The 15,983-nt window shown below is 42.8% G+C and overlaps 1 protein-coding gene across 1 annotated transcript in view; it reads right to left on the bottom strand.

Moving 5' to 3' along the window:
- LOC126188477 (beta-3 adrenergic receptor-like) overlaps positions 1-14,558 on the bottom strand; it is a gene marked incomplete at its 5' end in the record, with an annotated part of 177,236 nt that extends 162,678 nt beyond the window's left edge. The window contains one exon of the mRNA XM_049930080.1: positions 14,325-14,558. Coding sequence (XP_049786037.1) covers positions 14,325-14,558 — 234 coding nt within the window. The remainder of the gene's footprint in view (positions 1-14,324) is intronic.
- Between the last annotated feature and the right edge of the window lie 1,425 nt (positions 14,559-15,983).

Here is a 15,983-nt window from a genome sequence, read left to right as displayed (position 1 = left end):
CCGTCTATCTGATTGGCAGCAGCTTATTCTACTTTATTTTACATTTTAACATATTTAAATAATCAAAGCTTCACTTTAACAGTAAATCCTAAACTATTATAGATATGATCAATATTCAAGTTTTATTGGGCTCGCCACGAAAATTTATGGAGTATGGCAGATTAAAATTACTCCCCCTGCATTACTACAGGCTTAAATAGTTTTCATAACTGTGAATCTTCGGCTACTCGCGGCGTATTTCTTGCTCGAACAGCCCGAGGGTGTACTGCCGGTCCATAGTGTCCAACGGGCACAATATTTCGGCAATCAGTCATTTAGCAACCGTCAGGTGCCCTGACGAACTGAGCTCCTGAACACGCTGCAGAATATATTGGGGCATCAAGGATTGCCCAGTCTGAAAATAGAAGTTCAAGCCATGCGGCTAAGCCTTCAATAATAAAAAATTAACATTAAAACAATAGCTTTTTGGTTGTCATATATTTTTCTGCTTTTAAATGATTTAAAATACGTTAGCTGCATGATAATTTTTTTTGTGTTTGTATTTTTTTCTTATTTTTTCCTTTTTTCTGTTTATATATATATATATATATATATATATATATATATATATATATATATATATATATATATATATTTATTCGCTCACACATTATATACATGTACTCACACATACATATACAGTTAACACATTCTCACACTCATTCATTCACCTTTGTTAAAATAATAATAATAAATAAATAGATGATAAATACAATAAAATAAGGTTAAAAAAAATGATAATTAAAATAAAATTAAGAGCTCCTGAAGGTGGGTGGCAGTCTTAAATCCCCTCCCTCGGCGAGGCGTTCTCTCTGCGATCCGCGCCCGCTGCCACGCGTCAGCTGTCGCTGAGACGCTGGCGTCGGCGTCTGAGGTCGCCTCGGTGTGACTGCCTCGTCCGCCCTGGTCACCCGTTCGTTTTATTTGCTGAGCATCTTTTTAATTAGACTCAATGCTGGTTCCCATGCCTTACTGAGGTTATAGCAGCAATCTCGGTTGATCATCCCTGGTGCGAATTTCGATAGCCTCTCTAACGACGCTGTCCCAGTATTTAGATTTCTTTGCCAAGACCCTGGTATGTTGGTAGTCCATTTCGTGATTTTCGGTCAAATAGCGCTCTGCGACCGCCGACTTGTTGGGGTACCTAAGTCGAGTGTGCTTCTGAGTTCTCGTTAACGATCTTCGATGGTGCTCACTGTCTGTCCAGTCTAAGTCTTCCCAAACTGACGCGGAATATGGTATACGCCAGCCTTCCGCAAACCGAGATCATCTTTGACACTGCCCAATAATGCTCTTGTTTTATTGGGTGGGCAAAAGACAGTTCCTACTCGGTGTTTACTCAATATTTGTCCTATTTTCCCCGATAGTGCGACAGTATACGGTATATAGGCAGTGGCTATCTCTTCCTCCGTGTCTTCTTCCATCTCAACACGCTGTACTGTAGAGGTGGGGCGGAGAGCGAGTCTGATCTGTTATTTAGAGTACCCGTTTTTCCGGAATAAAGTTTTGAAGTGTTATCTGCGTCAGAGATGGTGCGCGCCCTGTGCACCAGTGTTTTTAACATCCCATTCCTCTGCGAAGGGTGATGGTAGCTATCCGCATGCAAATACAGGGCGGTGAGTGTTTTCTTCCTGTACATCCCGTGGCCCAGGGTGCCATCTTCTCTTGACGTCCAGGAATGGTAGTCTTCCTTCTGCTTCGGGCTCCATAGAGAATTTGATGTTCGGATGTATGGAGTTCAGGTGTGTAAGGAAGTCTAGGACCTTCTCACTTGCATGGGGCCTGATCACGAACGTGTCATCCACATAACGGAGAAAACAAGTAGGTTTCCATTTGGATAACGCCAAAGCTTCCTCCTCGAACTACTCCATATGGAAATTCACGACCACAGGCGAGAGTGGGCTCCCCATTGTGACTCCTTCTGTTTGTTCATAGTATTCTCCATTAAAGAGAAAATACGTGGAGGTCAGAACGTGTCTGAAAAGGTCTGTCGTCTTCTCGTCCAATTTCTGTGCAATAAGCTCAACTTACTCTCCAAGAGGCACCCTGGTGAATAATGAAACAACGTCAAAACTCACCAGGATATCTGAGTCTTTCAGCTTGAAGTTGTCAAGACATTTTACGAAATCCACAGAATTAAAAACGTGATGAGGGCATTTACCCACATAAGGGCTTAGTAATTCTGCCAGGTAATATGTAGGTGCCCTAATTTTGCTGACAATGGGGCGTAATGGCACCCCTTCTTTGTGGACTTTAGAGAGTACCTTGAGGTGTCAATTTCTTGGCGACACCCCCTGGTAAATCCGCGTCCTTGAGAAGAGCCCTAGTCTTGTTCTCCACCTTCTTTGTGGGGTCAACGTTGATCCTCCTGTAAGGTTCGTCTTTTGGCAGGCTCTGAATCTTCTCATTGTAGTCCTTATGGGAAAGAACAACCGTAGCATTGCCTTTGTCAGCCGGTAAGACAACAATCTCAGGGCTCTGTCTCAGGTCTCGAGTGGCTGCCATTTCTCTGCTGGTAATATTCGACTTGATTGGCTTAGGTTTCCCGGCGTACTTCTTCAGCTGCTTCGGGTGGTAGTCGCGCAGCAGCCTGTTCAACTGCACTGACAATGTCTGCTACCGGCGTGAGCCTAGGCGTGGGAGCCACCGAAGGAGCCGTTTGGTGAGTGTTCTTGCTTTTCTGAAGAGATTTATCAACAATCCCAGCACTGAATAACTTGACAAAAACACAGTATTTCTCCTGATCCTGTTGCCAGGTATGGAATGTTTCAGATTGAGACCAATTACCTGTGTAATCCAGTCTTCTATTTCCAGGGATGTCGACTGAATAGGAAGGGATTCCTTGTCAAAAGCAAATACCAGAGTATTCTTCCTGAGGTTTGTAGCCATGATTAATTCAGTGACGAAATTTCGGTTAAACAACCGAAATTCGAAGTAGCAGCAGTACTACCAGAAGGAGCGATCAGATCCCAAGGAATAGGAACGAACATGGAGGTATCGGACGGCCAGCACTAGGCGAAGCACAAGTACAGCGATGTAAACACGGAAGTAAGGCGAGTAATAAGCCTAGTTTATATAAACGACAAGTGGCGCTGTAGATGGGAAATATGGAAACTAATCTCTAAACAGCTGTAGTGGGGCGAGTAGATGCTAGTAGGGAGTCTGTCAACAAAAATAAAGTGCGAAGCCCATAATGGGGCTTGAATTTGTAACTGGATTAAGTGGAGAGACGTTTCTCAATTATTAGCTAATACTGAATATCGGAACGTTACTGTAGAGGGAAAGAAGCATGGAGACAATTATATTTAATAAGCCAACAACTAGTGGAATATATGCAGGTAGCAAGTACGTTTCGTTGAAGAATTGTTTTTATATCAGTTGTATGGTACTGTGGAATTAAAATACAAGGTGAAAGGATATCAATGATACGATACGCTGATGACATTGCTATCCTCAGTGAAAGTGAAGAAGAATTAAATGATCTGCTGTACGGAATGAACAGTATAATGAGTACACAGTATGGACTAGGAATGAGTCGAAGAAAGACGAAGGTAATGAGAAGTACTAGAAATGAGAACAGCGAGAAACTTAACATCAGGATTGATGGTCACGAAGTCAATGAAGTTAAGGAATTCTGCTACCTAGGCAGTAAAATAACCAATGACGGACGGAGCAAGGAGGACATCAAAAGCAGACTTTCTATGGCAAAAAAGGCATTTCTGGCCAAGATAAGTCTACTAATATCAAATACCGGCCTTAATTTGAGGAAGAAATTTCTGAGGATGTACGTCTGGAGTACAGCATTGTATGGTAGTGAAACATGGACTGTGGGAAAACCGGAACAGAAGAGAACCGAAGCATTTGAGATGTGGTGCTTTAGACGAATGTTGAAAATTAGGTGGACTGATAAGGTAAGGAATGAGGAGGTTCTACGCAGAATCGGAGAGGAAAGGAATATGTGGAAAACACTGATAAGGAGAAGGGACGGGATGATAGGACATCTTCTAAGACATGAGGGAATGACTTCCATGGTACTAGAGGGAGCTGTAGAGGGAAAAAACTGTAGAGGAAGACAGAGATTGGAATACGTCAAGCAAATAATTGAGGACGTAGGGGCGGCCGCGGTGGTCTCGCGGTTCTAGGCGCTCAGTTCGGAACCGCTTGACTGCTGCGGTCGCAGGTTCGAATCCCGCCTCGGGCATGGATGTGTGTGATGTCCTTAGGTTAGTTAGGTTTAGGTAGTTCTACGTTCTAGGGGACTGATGACCATAGATGTTAAGTCCCATAGTGCTCAGAGCCATTTGCACCATTTTTGAGGACGTAGGTTGCAAGTGCTACTCTGAGATGAAGAGGTTAGCACAGGAAAGGAATTCGTGGCGGGCCGCATCAAACCAGTCAGTAGACTGATAACCAAAAAAAAAAAAAAAATTGTACTGTAAGTTTTAGAACGCGTCGCTGAGTTGGTGTAGAGGTTTTCAATAGAGTGGCAGTTGAAAATATGGCCGCGCAAACGGCACCGGAGGTGGATGAAGGGGCGAGAAGAAATAAATGGAGTAAATGGAGATACAATTCCTAGTCAATAGCTAAAACGATGACTCAGAATAAACTGTAGGCGAAAGGAAATGTAAGCATCGTTATGTAGTTTTGATACAGAGGAATCACGACTTGAGAAATGTATACAAGGTCCTAAATATGTTTCGTGAAGTTAATAAAAATAGCAACATTCACATAAGATGTGCCGCGCGGGGTAGCCGTGCGATCTGAGGCGTCTTGTCGCGGTTCTCGCGGGTCTCCCCGTCGGAGGTTCTAGTCCTCCCTTGGGCATGGGTGTGTGTGTTGTCCTTAGTATAAGTTAGTTTAAATTAGATTAAGTAGTGCGTAAGCCTAAAGAGTGATGACCTCAGCAGTTTGGTCCCATAGTCCTTACCACAAATTTCCAATTTTCTACATACGATGTGTGAAATAAGTACTGTACGTTTGACTATCTGACCGTGAATGACTAAAAGTGCTTATTAACAGTAAACATTAATCGCAACTATAGAGTAAAGCATCTCCTATTTTAAGATGCTCAAATGGTTGTGAATTCCTAACGAATCAAACTGCTGAGGTCATCAGTCCCTAGACTTACACACTACTTAAACTAACTTATGCTAAGAACAACATACACACCCATGTCCGAGGGAGAACTCGAACCTCCGGCGGGCGGGGCCGGGCAATCCGTGACATGGCGCCTCAAACCGCGCGGCCACTCAACGCGGTGGAACTTTAAGAGTAGATTTTCTATAGATCATTACTTACATAGAGAAAGCCATCAATAGCACAATAAATCACCACCTGTATATTGTAGATAGTTTGGTACCTGCAATAATAAATGGTTAACTACTTGGCAATGTAAGTGGCTAACCACTTATAGCTGAAAATGTTTTACTGCTTACGACTACAAATGCCTAACGTTCCGATACTTAATGTTAGCTAATGACTGAGAAAACTCCAGTCTTAAGCTCTAGCGCCATTATGCGCTTCGCTCTTTGTTTTTGTTGGCAGGCTCCCTACTAGCATCTACTCGCCTCACAACAGCTGTTTGGAGATTAATTTCCAAATTTCCCATCTACAGCGCCACTTATCGTTTATATAAACTATGCTTTTGTATTACTTATTACTCCCCTTAAATCCACTTAAATTATTGTTTATGTATTATGGCAAGAATAGTTGTGTACTGTTTCATTTTTATTATTTTATCGTACTTTCATCCCCAACCCCGGACCAGTTTCATGATATGTATGTCATTGGCTTATTAGCTCCTGTTAGCACGGTTTCAGCAGGTGCTGTTTCGCCACCTTGTACCATTTTTATACAGGCATTATGAACCACATGTAAAACATTCACGAGCTCTTACTGTATTGTATATATCTATTACTTACTGCTCCGGTACTTTTTTTAGGAACACGGCAATTTGCTGCATGCAACTTTTTGTTGACACACCCAACGGATGCATATGGGCACATATGACTTCTTTGTCTTTAAGTTTTTTAAATCTTTAAACTTTTCTTCATCATTTTTATATTCTTATCTGACGTCACTGGCTTGTGATGTGTTTCCCTGTACAGCCTTCTCAAGAAGGGTGGTAAGTGCCCAAAACTGCTTAAGAAATTAAGTTTCTTTTATGCAGCTGGTTGCTGACTATTTCGATTTAATTTATATTTGCTGGAACTTTGGTAAAATATTAATAAATCTTTAGTCCAGCCATTGGTTGCCTGCTATTTTCCAAACATGTGTGTACCGTTACTGAAGCGAAGCCACATTTAAAATTCTAATATTAACAAAAGTATCAGAAAGAAATTTGGAAAAAATGTAAGTTCGTGGACTTCCATGGTCAGCGTCAATTGAAATATAATCATTTGGGTGTTAGGTCGTATCATCACGAAACATTAAAACAACTGAAATGTTGGTGTTTGACGGTGTCCTTCAGGGGAACTAATTGCTGGATTCTGGTGATGTTCTTCTTCTGTATACTGTCTTATCTGAGATCTGTTAAGGGCTAGAAAGGATTCCTTAGATGCTCTGACCTAGAAGCTGTCTATGAACTTCAATGTGAGTGCATCAAACTCTACGTAGGTGAAATCAGGACACCGGTTAACTCTCGTATGTTACTAGAGCATGAACGTTAGGTTCGACTGGGGCAAGACAGCAAATCAGCTATTGCTGAACACCATCAATCTGAGGCTGATGTATTAAAAGTAGTGAAAAATACGTCCATTGCGCGGAATGTGTTCGCTAGCGATCAGCTCTTCATTACGAGGAATCAACAGTATAAACAAGTAGCCACAAGAAAAAAATGGCTCTGAGCACTATGGGACTCAACTGCTGTGGTCACAAGTCCCCTAGAACTTAGAACTACTTAAACCTAACTAACCTAAGGACAGCACACAACACCCAGCCATCACGATGCAGAGAAAATCCCTGACCCCGCCGGGAATCGAACCCGGGAAGTAGCCACAGGAGCTCTGCAATGCAGCCTTAACATCTCGCTGCAAAAGACGGTACCCCGGGGTACAAGCTGCCGATTCGCTGTTGCTTACCAGTCACCTACCAGTTTAGCACAGGTAAAAATGTTTTAATCCTTTCTTTGAATTGGCTTATGGCAACGCACACTTGTGACGTTGGCAGCCAACTGGAAACCCAAGTAAGGCAGTATACAGGGTGAGCTGGCCGCCCCTATCGCTCGTGTTTATGCAATCTGTAATGTTACAACTGGCTTTCATAACCCACGGGCGATATTTTTGTATTCCCTCACTCGTTATGCGCAAACTATTTGTCCTGCAGAAAAAATTAATATGAAGTTCCTGTAGAAAATATAATTTAGTTAAATTTTGTACCGGTGTAAGTTGACATTAGGGACCACTGTTGTCGAGTTATTCAAGAGAAACCTTCAAAAGTGACCTTCAAACGCACCTCGAGGGCAGCACTATTTGCTCACGCCGTGGTTTCTAGTACCTTATTCGTAGCGCTCCCTCCAACCTCTGTACAATTTCCGACTACACGGACTATTCTCGATATTCGACCTTTTTTGGACTCAGCTGACTCGGCTATTATGGCACCAGCATAGTCGGCTCTCTCATTATAGCTATTGACTTAAACGTACCAGTAAAATTAATGTAGGAGAAAATGACTTTTGTAAACGTAACACTACAACTAATTACATTGACAATTCGATCCAAATATAGCCCTTACAAGCACAGTACTTTCGTAGTCACAAGGCCTGTAGAGTATGTGGACGCATCCGCTTATTTTACGCTGTTGAAACGTTTTCAGCTACAATTTATACGATCGTTAGTTTTACAATTTATAAGTGCTCTACTAAGCTTGTGGCGGAATAAGGCATGTCAATGAAGACCAAACAGGTCGAACAGTTCTTGTAGCAAGAAACTTTCATACAGTTGTAGGAGGGAGTGCCAGGAACAAAATAACGTCCGTATTTTAAGGGCTGTAGTACGCTACGGACTATATATAAGACGAAGCTTAATTTTTAAGCTATTTTTTTAAACAACATTTTTATCTTTTTTATTATTAGATTGAAAAGCCAGATTAAAAGTACTTAGTTTAAAAAACCGAAATGGCCGTTAAAATCCCTGAAAATTGTCATCTAAAGATTCTTCTTCCTCTCCTTACTCTTCGTCGTCATCGTTGTCCTTTTCATAGATGGTCTGCACTGCCATCCAGAGCGTTACTTATGCTGCAGGTCTTGACAGATTTAACAATAATGTCTTCCGTCACTCTAGACCACGACAGTTCCATCCACTGACACACTTGTTTGATTGCAGGTCGTTTTAAAGCTCCCTTCGGTATGAATACATCTTGGGTTTCATCCATCAACCAGTTTTTCAAGTCCTCTCTCATATACACTTTAAACGGTTTATTTATCGAGACATCAAGAGATGGCAATTGTGAAGTAAATCCTCCCAGAATAACAGCAAGCTCCGTATTTCCCTGTCCCAATTTCTGTTTCAAAGAATTTTTCAAATTACTACTAAACTGAGCTAGCACAAGAACTCTTCTTCAGTAAAGCACCTTTACTTCTCTCCCACATTATGTTAATCCATAATTTCATACCAGCCTCGTCCAACCGTTGTACCAAAACAACAACACCTGGCGATATTTCAGGTGGTTTTGGCATTGTTTTGCGCCTGAAAATGATCACTTGATTAAGCTTAGTACCGTCAGCACAGCAAGAAAGGACAACATAGTAGTAACTTTTCTCATGTCGACGTGTTTTTATAGTTACAGTTTTAGTAAATTTCTTGGCTACAGTTCTGTTACTTAGCACGCCAAATGTCCGTGGAATTTCGTTCTTAGTCGCTGACTTGCTTAGTTCCACACTGGTTTTCCTTCGATGTTGAAATAAAGCAGTGGAAAGATAATATTTTCTCTTCGTAATCTTGTGGCTGTTTCTGTGATACTTCGGGTTTGGTTGGCATCCTAAATCCATGACACCTCATAAACCAGTAGCAGCGGCCAACTCCACCCATAAAGTCTGTTAAGTTCCTCTGTAGCGCTAGCTTACGAGTACGTATTTGAATCATTTTTGTATTAATTCCAATGCCATTTTGAAGATGTCCTTGAATCCATTTCAATACAGGGTTATTACAAATGATTGAAGCGATTTCACAGCTCTACAATAACTTTATTATTTGAGATATTTTCACAATGCTTTGCACACACATACAAAAACTCAAAAAGTTTTTTTAGGCAATCACAAATGTTCGATATGTGCCCCTTTAGTGATTCGGCAGACATCAAGCCGATAATCAAGTTCCTCCCACACTCGGCGCAGCATGTCCCCATCAATGAGTTCGAAAGCATCGTTGATGCGAGCTCGCAGTTCTGGCACGTTTCTTGGTAGAGGAGGTTTAAACACTGAATCTTTCACATAACCCCACAGAAAGAAATCGCATGGAGGTAAGTCGGGAGAGCGTGGAGGCCATGACATGAATTGCTGATCATGATCTCCACCACGACCGATCCATCGGTTTTCCAATCTCCTGTTTAAGAAATGCCGAACATCATGATGGAAGTGCGGTGGAGCACCATCCTGTTGAAAGATGAAGCCGGCGCTGTCGGTCTCCAGTTGTGGCATGAGCCAATTTTCCAGCATGTCCAGATACACGTGTTCTGTAACGTTTTCTTCGCAGAAGAAAAAGGGGCCGTTAACTTTAAATCGTGAGATTACACAAAACACGTTAACTTTTGGTGAATTGCGAATTTGCTGCACGAATGCGTGAGGATTCTCTACCGCCCAGATTCGCACATTGTGTCTGTTCACTTCACCATTAAGAAAAAATGTTGCTTCATCACTGAAAACAGGTTTCGCACTGAACGCATCCTCTTCCATGAGCTGTTGCAACCGCGCCGAAAATTCAAAGCGTTTGACTTTGTCATCGGGTGTCAGGGCTTGTAGCAATTGTAAACGGTAAGGCTTCTGCTTTAGCCTTTTCCGTAAGATTTTCCAAACCGTCGGCTGTGGTACGTTTAGCTCCCTGCTTGCTTTATTCGTCGACTTCCGCGGGCTACGCGTGAAACTTGCCCGCATGCGTTCAACCGTTTCTTCGCTCACTGCAGGCCGACCCGTTGATTTCCTCTTACAGAGGCATCCAGAAGCTTTAAACTGCGCATACTATCGCCGAATGAAGTTAGCAGTTGGTGGATCTTTGTTGAACTTCGTCCTGAAGTGTCGTTGCACTGTTATGACTGACTGATGCGAGTGCATTTCAAGCACGACATACGCATTCTCGGCTCCTGTCGCCATTTTGTCTCACTGCGCTCTCGAGCGCTCTGGAGGCAGAAACCTGATGTGCGGCTTCAGCCGAACAAAACTTTATGAGTTTTTCTACGTATCTGTAGTGTGTCGTGGCCATATGTCAATGAATGGAGCTACAGTGAATTTATGAAATCGCTTCAATCATTTGTAATAGCCCTGTACATCATCTTCTAGTTTTGGCCATTTCCCATTCAGTCCTCTATCTGCACATTTAGTCTTATTTAATTTTTTTCAGTTCTCCTTTGCTAGCCCACTAATCTCGAATGGTTTTTCTGTTGGTGGAGTGCCGAAACGCCCGCTCAACTACTCTGTTTCCGTGTTCTTCTGCATATGCTATTACTTTGAATTTACAGCCAGAATCATATGAATATCTTTTTTCCATTATTAAATTAGATACTGAAAAAGTATAGTACTGCTGCAGATATCACTTCCAATTCATGTTCATTGCCACCGTGGACTGCAATGATGCATCATAGGGTAGACAGTGTTTTGGGTTTGTGATGGCAGGGCGGGAGGGAGACTGTGTCAGCAAGCTTGTAAACCTCCGCACCCTTGTTCGTCGCATCGGTGTGAACTACTGCTGCCAGGTGACTCACATGTTGCCAGACAGAGATATGTTTCCCACGGCGTCGAATATAGGGCCATTCTTAAGACTGGCGCGAATTTTAAATCAAACACTGGAAATGTTTATACTAATTTCGAGTATGAGACTCACCTGAATTTTGGAGGAAATTTTTTGAAGAAAAAAGTGTCTTATAGTCAGCAAAATATTGCTAGAAATCCTGACTGGTGGGGGATGAGTGTTATCATAGACGGTCAGTATCGTACGTTTTTACTAGAATAACTCGGCAACCGTGGCCTTTAGAGAAAACTTATCGCAGTACAATATTCAACTATGATAAATTTTGTACAAAAAGGATCCTGTTCATTTTTTATTTAGGTCTAGCAGTTACAATTTAGAGTAGTGAAATCTCACCTGTGGTTTTTTAAGGCCAGGTTTGCATAAAGCGACAGCGTTAGGGGCAGCTAAATCACACTATGTAGGCCAAGCCTTCGCAAGATTTGCGCTCCTGGAGTGCGCTCGTACTCTTCGAGTGCAGTCGTATCTGCTCAGCGCTCCTCCAGCTTCCCCCACTACTGCCCTATTCCGAGCAGGTGTACGACTGAGATGGCGTTATGTCAAAGCCTGCGTATGGGGGAATCTTATGCATTCATTTTCTTCTGTTCATTTTTATAGTAGATAGTGGTAATACGATGAGTAGAACAACAAAAAGCTTTACATACAGGCATTTAGCATAAAGCTGTGATGTTTTACAGATTTCGCTTTTAGAATATTACTTGTTATGTTTTTGGAACTGTGGTTCACACTACAGTCAAACAGACATTGTTATGAGTTCTAAAATCTGTTAAACCAAATAAAAGAAAAAAAATGTTTGCACACAAGTGGTGAAACAAATATGGAAGTAACTTATGCAGCTTGTCTGTGCAGTTGAGGATATTGCCCTCTGGATAGCATTTTACAAAAGCCTTGTAAATTCGTGGATTGGACAAACAGTTGCTGGACTGGGTTCTACCCTGAACGTCTATCAGCTAAGGTTGGAAGTAAAGAGGTAAATTAGCAACCGAAGGTGAAAGTAATCTGGCAGATAAATCGAAATCTTTCTTTAGTAATGCAGTGACTTGGAATCTCTCTGAGAACTCATAATGAAACGTTTCAGTTGCTGATATGTAGTTAGTTATGTCTGGTCCGTAAATGACTGTCGTGAGCTAACGGGTATGTTCCAAGTCATGGACCTGAAGTTCACTTTTTCATTGGAATCCTTCACTTTTCTTTTTTTAACACCATCAATCTTATCACTATATCTGCTACCAAATGATTCTCCTCTTGAATTAAGATAATCATTTCAGATATTGGTGTTGTCAACAGTAAAACATTCTGTCAACACCGTACTAACCCTTAACTCAGTTTTTTCCTACTGACCGGCTTCAGTTCTACCAACATTCTTTCTCGTTCACGGAAGGCAAGTGCATCATACCCTCTTTGTGGTTGTTTTTTCCCAGCTCACAATAATACGACGGCATATTAACCACTCGGCATGGCCTTCGAACTAAACGAAAAATAAAGAAATTCCCATCCGGTATTGAACAATGTAGCTTTTCCACTTTTTCTTTTTTGGACAAATAAATAGACGCCACAGTATTCCGAATTCAGAACGTTAATTTCATTTAGTAGTATTCTCAGCAAACTGCTTGGAGTCTTACAAATAGACTGCTACGCGCTGACACTTTAGTATCGCTTGGTTGCAGTCTTCATTTTGTTCTTCTTCCTCACCCCTCAGCTGAGCGTTAGGCGGCAGCGCGGCCGAAGCGCTGGCACTCGCGGAGTGTTCTTTGGCCAGGCCTCGTATAAGGGAAGACCATGACCAGAATCCGTTAGTTAGACATCATGAAGAAAACCGCTGCAATTTCGATCGAAATGTCGATATTTTTCTTATTTTGTTGTTTCATAACTCTACCATCTGGTGAGTAAGATGTATGAGACAGGCGAAATAACCTCAGACTTCAAGAAGAATATAATAATTCCAATACCAAAGATAGCAGGTGTTCACAGACGTGAAAATTACCGAACTATCAGTTTAATAAGTCACGGTTGCAAAATACCAGCACAAATTCTTTACAGACGAATGGAAAAACTGCTAGAAGCCGACCTCGGGGAAGATCAGTTTGGATTTCGTAGAAATGTTGGAACACGTGAGGCAATAGTGACCCTACGACTTATCTTACAAGATAGATTAAGGAAAGGCAAGCCTACGTTTCTAGCATTTCTAGATTTAGAGAAAGCTTTTGACAGTATTGACTGGAATAATCTCTTTCAAATTCTGAAAGTGGCAGGGGTAAAATACAGGGAGCGAAAGGCTATTTACAATTTGTACAGAAACCAGATGGAAGTTACAAGAGTCGAAGGGAATGAAATAGAAGCAGTGGGTGGGAAGGGAGTTAGACAGGGTTGTAACCTATCCCCGATGTTATTCAATATGTATATTGAGCAAGCAGTAAAGGAAACAAAAGAAAAATTCGGATTAGGAATTAAAATCCACGGAGAAAAAAATAAAAACTTTGAGATTCGCCGGTAACATTGTATTTCTGTCAGAGACAGCAAATGACCCGGAAGAGCAGTTGAACGGAATGGACAGCGTCTTGAAAGGAGGATATAAGATGAACATCAACTAAAGCAAAACGAGGATAATCGAATGTGGTCGAATTAAATCGTGTGATGCTGAGGGAATTAGCTTAGGAAATGAGACAAAGTAGTAAATGAGTTTTGCTATTTGGGGAGCAAAATAACTGATAACTGTTGAGGTAGAGAGGATATAAAATGCAGACTGGCAATGGCAAGGAAAGCGTTTCTGACGAAGAGAAATTTGTTAACATCGAGTATAGATTTAAGTATCAGGAAGTCGTTTCTGAAAGTATTTGTAAGGAGTGTAGCCATGTATGGACGTGAAACGTGGACGATAAATAGTTTAGACAAGAAGAGAATAGTTACTTTCGAAATGTGGTGTTACAGGAGAATGCTGAAGATTAGATTTGTAGATCACGTAACTAATGCGGAGGTGTTGAACAGAACTGGGGAGGAGTTTGCGACACAACTTGACTAGAAGAAGGGATCGGTTGGTAGGACATGTTCAGAGGCATCAAGGGATCACAAATTTAGTATTGGAGGGTAGCATGGAGGGTAAAAATCGTAGAGGAAGACCAAGAGATGAATAAACTAAGCAGATTCAGAAGGATGTAGGTTGCAGTAGGTACTGGGAGATGAAGGAGTTTGCACAGGATAGAGTGGCATGGAGAGCTGCATCAAAGCAGTCTCTGGACTGAAGGCCACAACAACAAACAACGTGCGGCCTAACATCCAAAATTCTTTTATTTAAGATGCAGGAAACGCTCTGCTCAGTTTTGGTCAGCTGACCTGCTGGTGGGCGGCGGCCTTGAGCAGACTGTTGAGCAGGAGGCCGGCGGCGAACATGGTGGAGGCGAAGGCGTCGGCGGCGGCCAGGCTGAGGCTGATGCGCAGCGTGGGCGAGAGGGGCCGGCGCAGCCAGCGCGCGGCCAGCAGCACGCGCGCGTTCACGGCCACCGAGGCGGCGCACAGCAGCAGCAGCGCCGGTACGCTGTACAGGTACAGCAGCCGCACCGGCACCGCTCCGGCGGCGGGGGCGGCGGGGGCGAGGGGCGGCGGCGGCTCGGAGGCGGCAGCAGCGTCCGCCGGGGTCATGCCTAGAGCCGCGCCGGCTCACGTCCGTCTCTCTCCCGCGGAGCTGTCTCTTGCTGCGTGACAGCCATCCCTCTACCCAGTTACCTGGAACAACACCAACGCGATGCGGTATTCATTATACTCGCGTACGTGGGAGAAAATTATGGTTGGTTGTTTGATTGATTGTTGTACTTAAAGGGATTACACTGAGACGGCTTCAACCCTTTCATCCTATAGGAATCAAACCAGGAATAATCGTGAGGGGAACGATACAAAAGGCAAATTCTGGGAAGCAACTGTAACCGAAATACAATGAAACTGTTGTGTACATAGTTCCGCGTAGTCAGCGCGTACACAACTTTCCCACTAAAGCGCGCCCCGCTAAGCACAACAGCGCAGGCGCAGCGCTCGTCCGTCTCCGCACTAAGAGATGCCGCTGCCTTAGAGACGGACCAAATTCTGCTTCCGCCGATCAGCGTATTAATATGTAATGCAGCCAATGAGATTGCTGCTAACGTAGAACCTTTCCTCCTCGCGGATCACACTCGCGCAGTGATACCTGAACGCGCGAGGTATTATAACGCGTGTACAGACCTCCGATTAGTCAGTCTGCATTTGTCTGCACCAGTCTTTACCAGTCTGCATTAGTCTGTACCAGTCTATAGTCAAGTTTCAGTCTGCGCCTAATAAGATATCATATTCCTGTACATAGCCATGAAGATAAATGTATAGACACTTTGTCAAGTATCAGAGATATGTGGGAGTAAGATTAACGTACCAAGACCAAAGGAACTTCAGATTGTCAATTGTAAATAGCATCCAGAATCAAGTTACGTAATGTTTATACTTGTTATTATTTTAATAAATGTGTGTGAAAATTAATCAAGTTCTGTTTAAAGTTGGTCACCGTCAATCTGCTACTCTAAACGTGCAAGTGGCATTTCTATCGTCTGACCTAACGGCAGAAGATAAACACGCCACGATAAGACCACGAGACACATTGCTGACACTCGCCTCCTTCGTTAGAGCGACAAGTCAAATAATCTGATGGTGTAGTGTACCGAAGGTCTTACAGTACGCACACCACAAAAACAGAGGTAAAGTGAAGGAGAAGTAGGAGGAGAGTGAGGGAGGTTAGTTGGATGAGCCGCTCTGCCCGGAGTTCTGTTGGCGTTCACCGGAACATTGTATGCAGTGGGAGGCGCACCTACTGCATCTGACCAGCACTTCCTCGCCGTACGTTACCACAAAAGAAGAAAAAAATAACGGCTGCACAGACAAAATGATACAATTTTACGAATGACAGAACATTAGAAACGGCTAACATTAAACAATAATGAGAATATAATGGTGGGAAGAGCAGGGGCATGCCGA

This window comes from Schistocerca cancellata, chromosome 5 (assembly GCF_023864275.1).
Source record: "Schistocerca cancellata isolate TAMUIC-IGC-003103 chromosome 5, iqSchCanc2.1, whole genome shotgun sequence".
Classification (NCBI taxonomy): Eukaryota; Metazoa; Arthropoda; class Insecta; order Orthoptera; family Acrididae; genus Schistocerca; species Schistocerca cancellata.
This window is presented reverse-complemented; position numbering and strand designations above follow the sequence as displayed.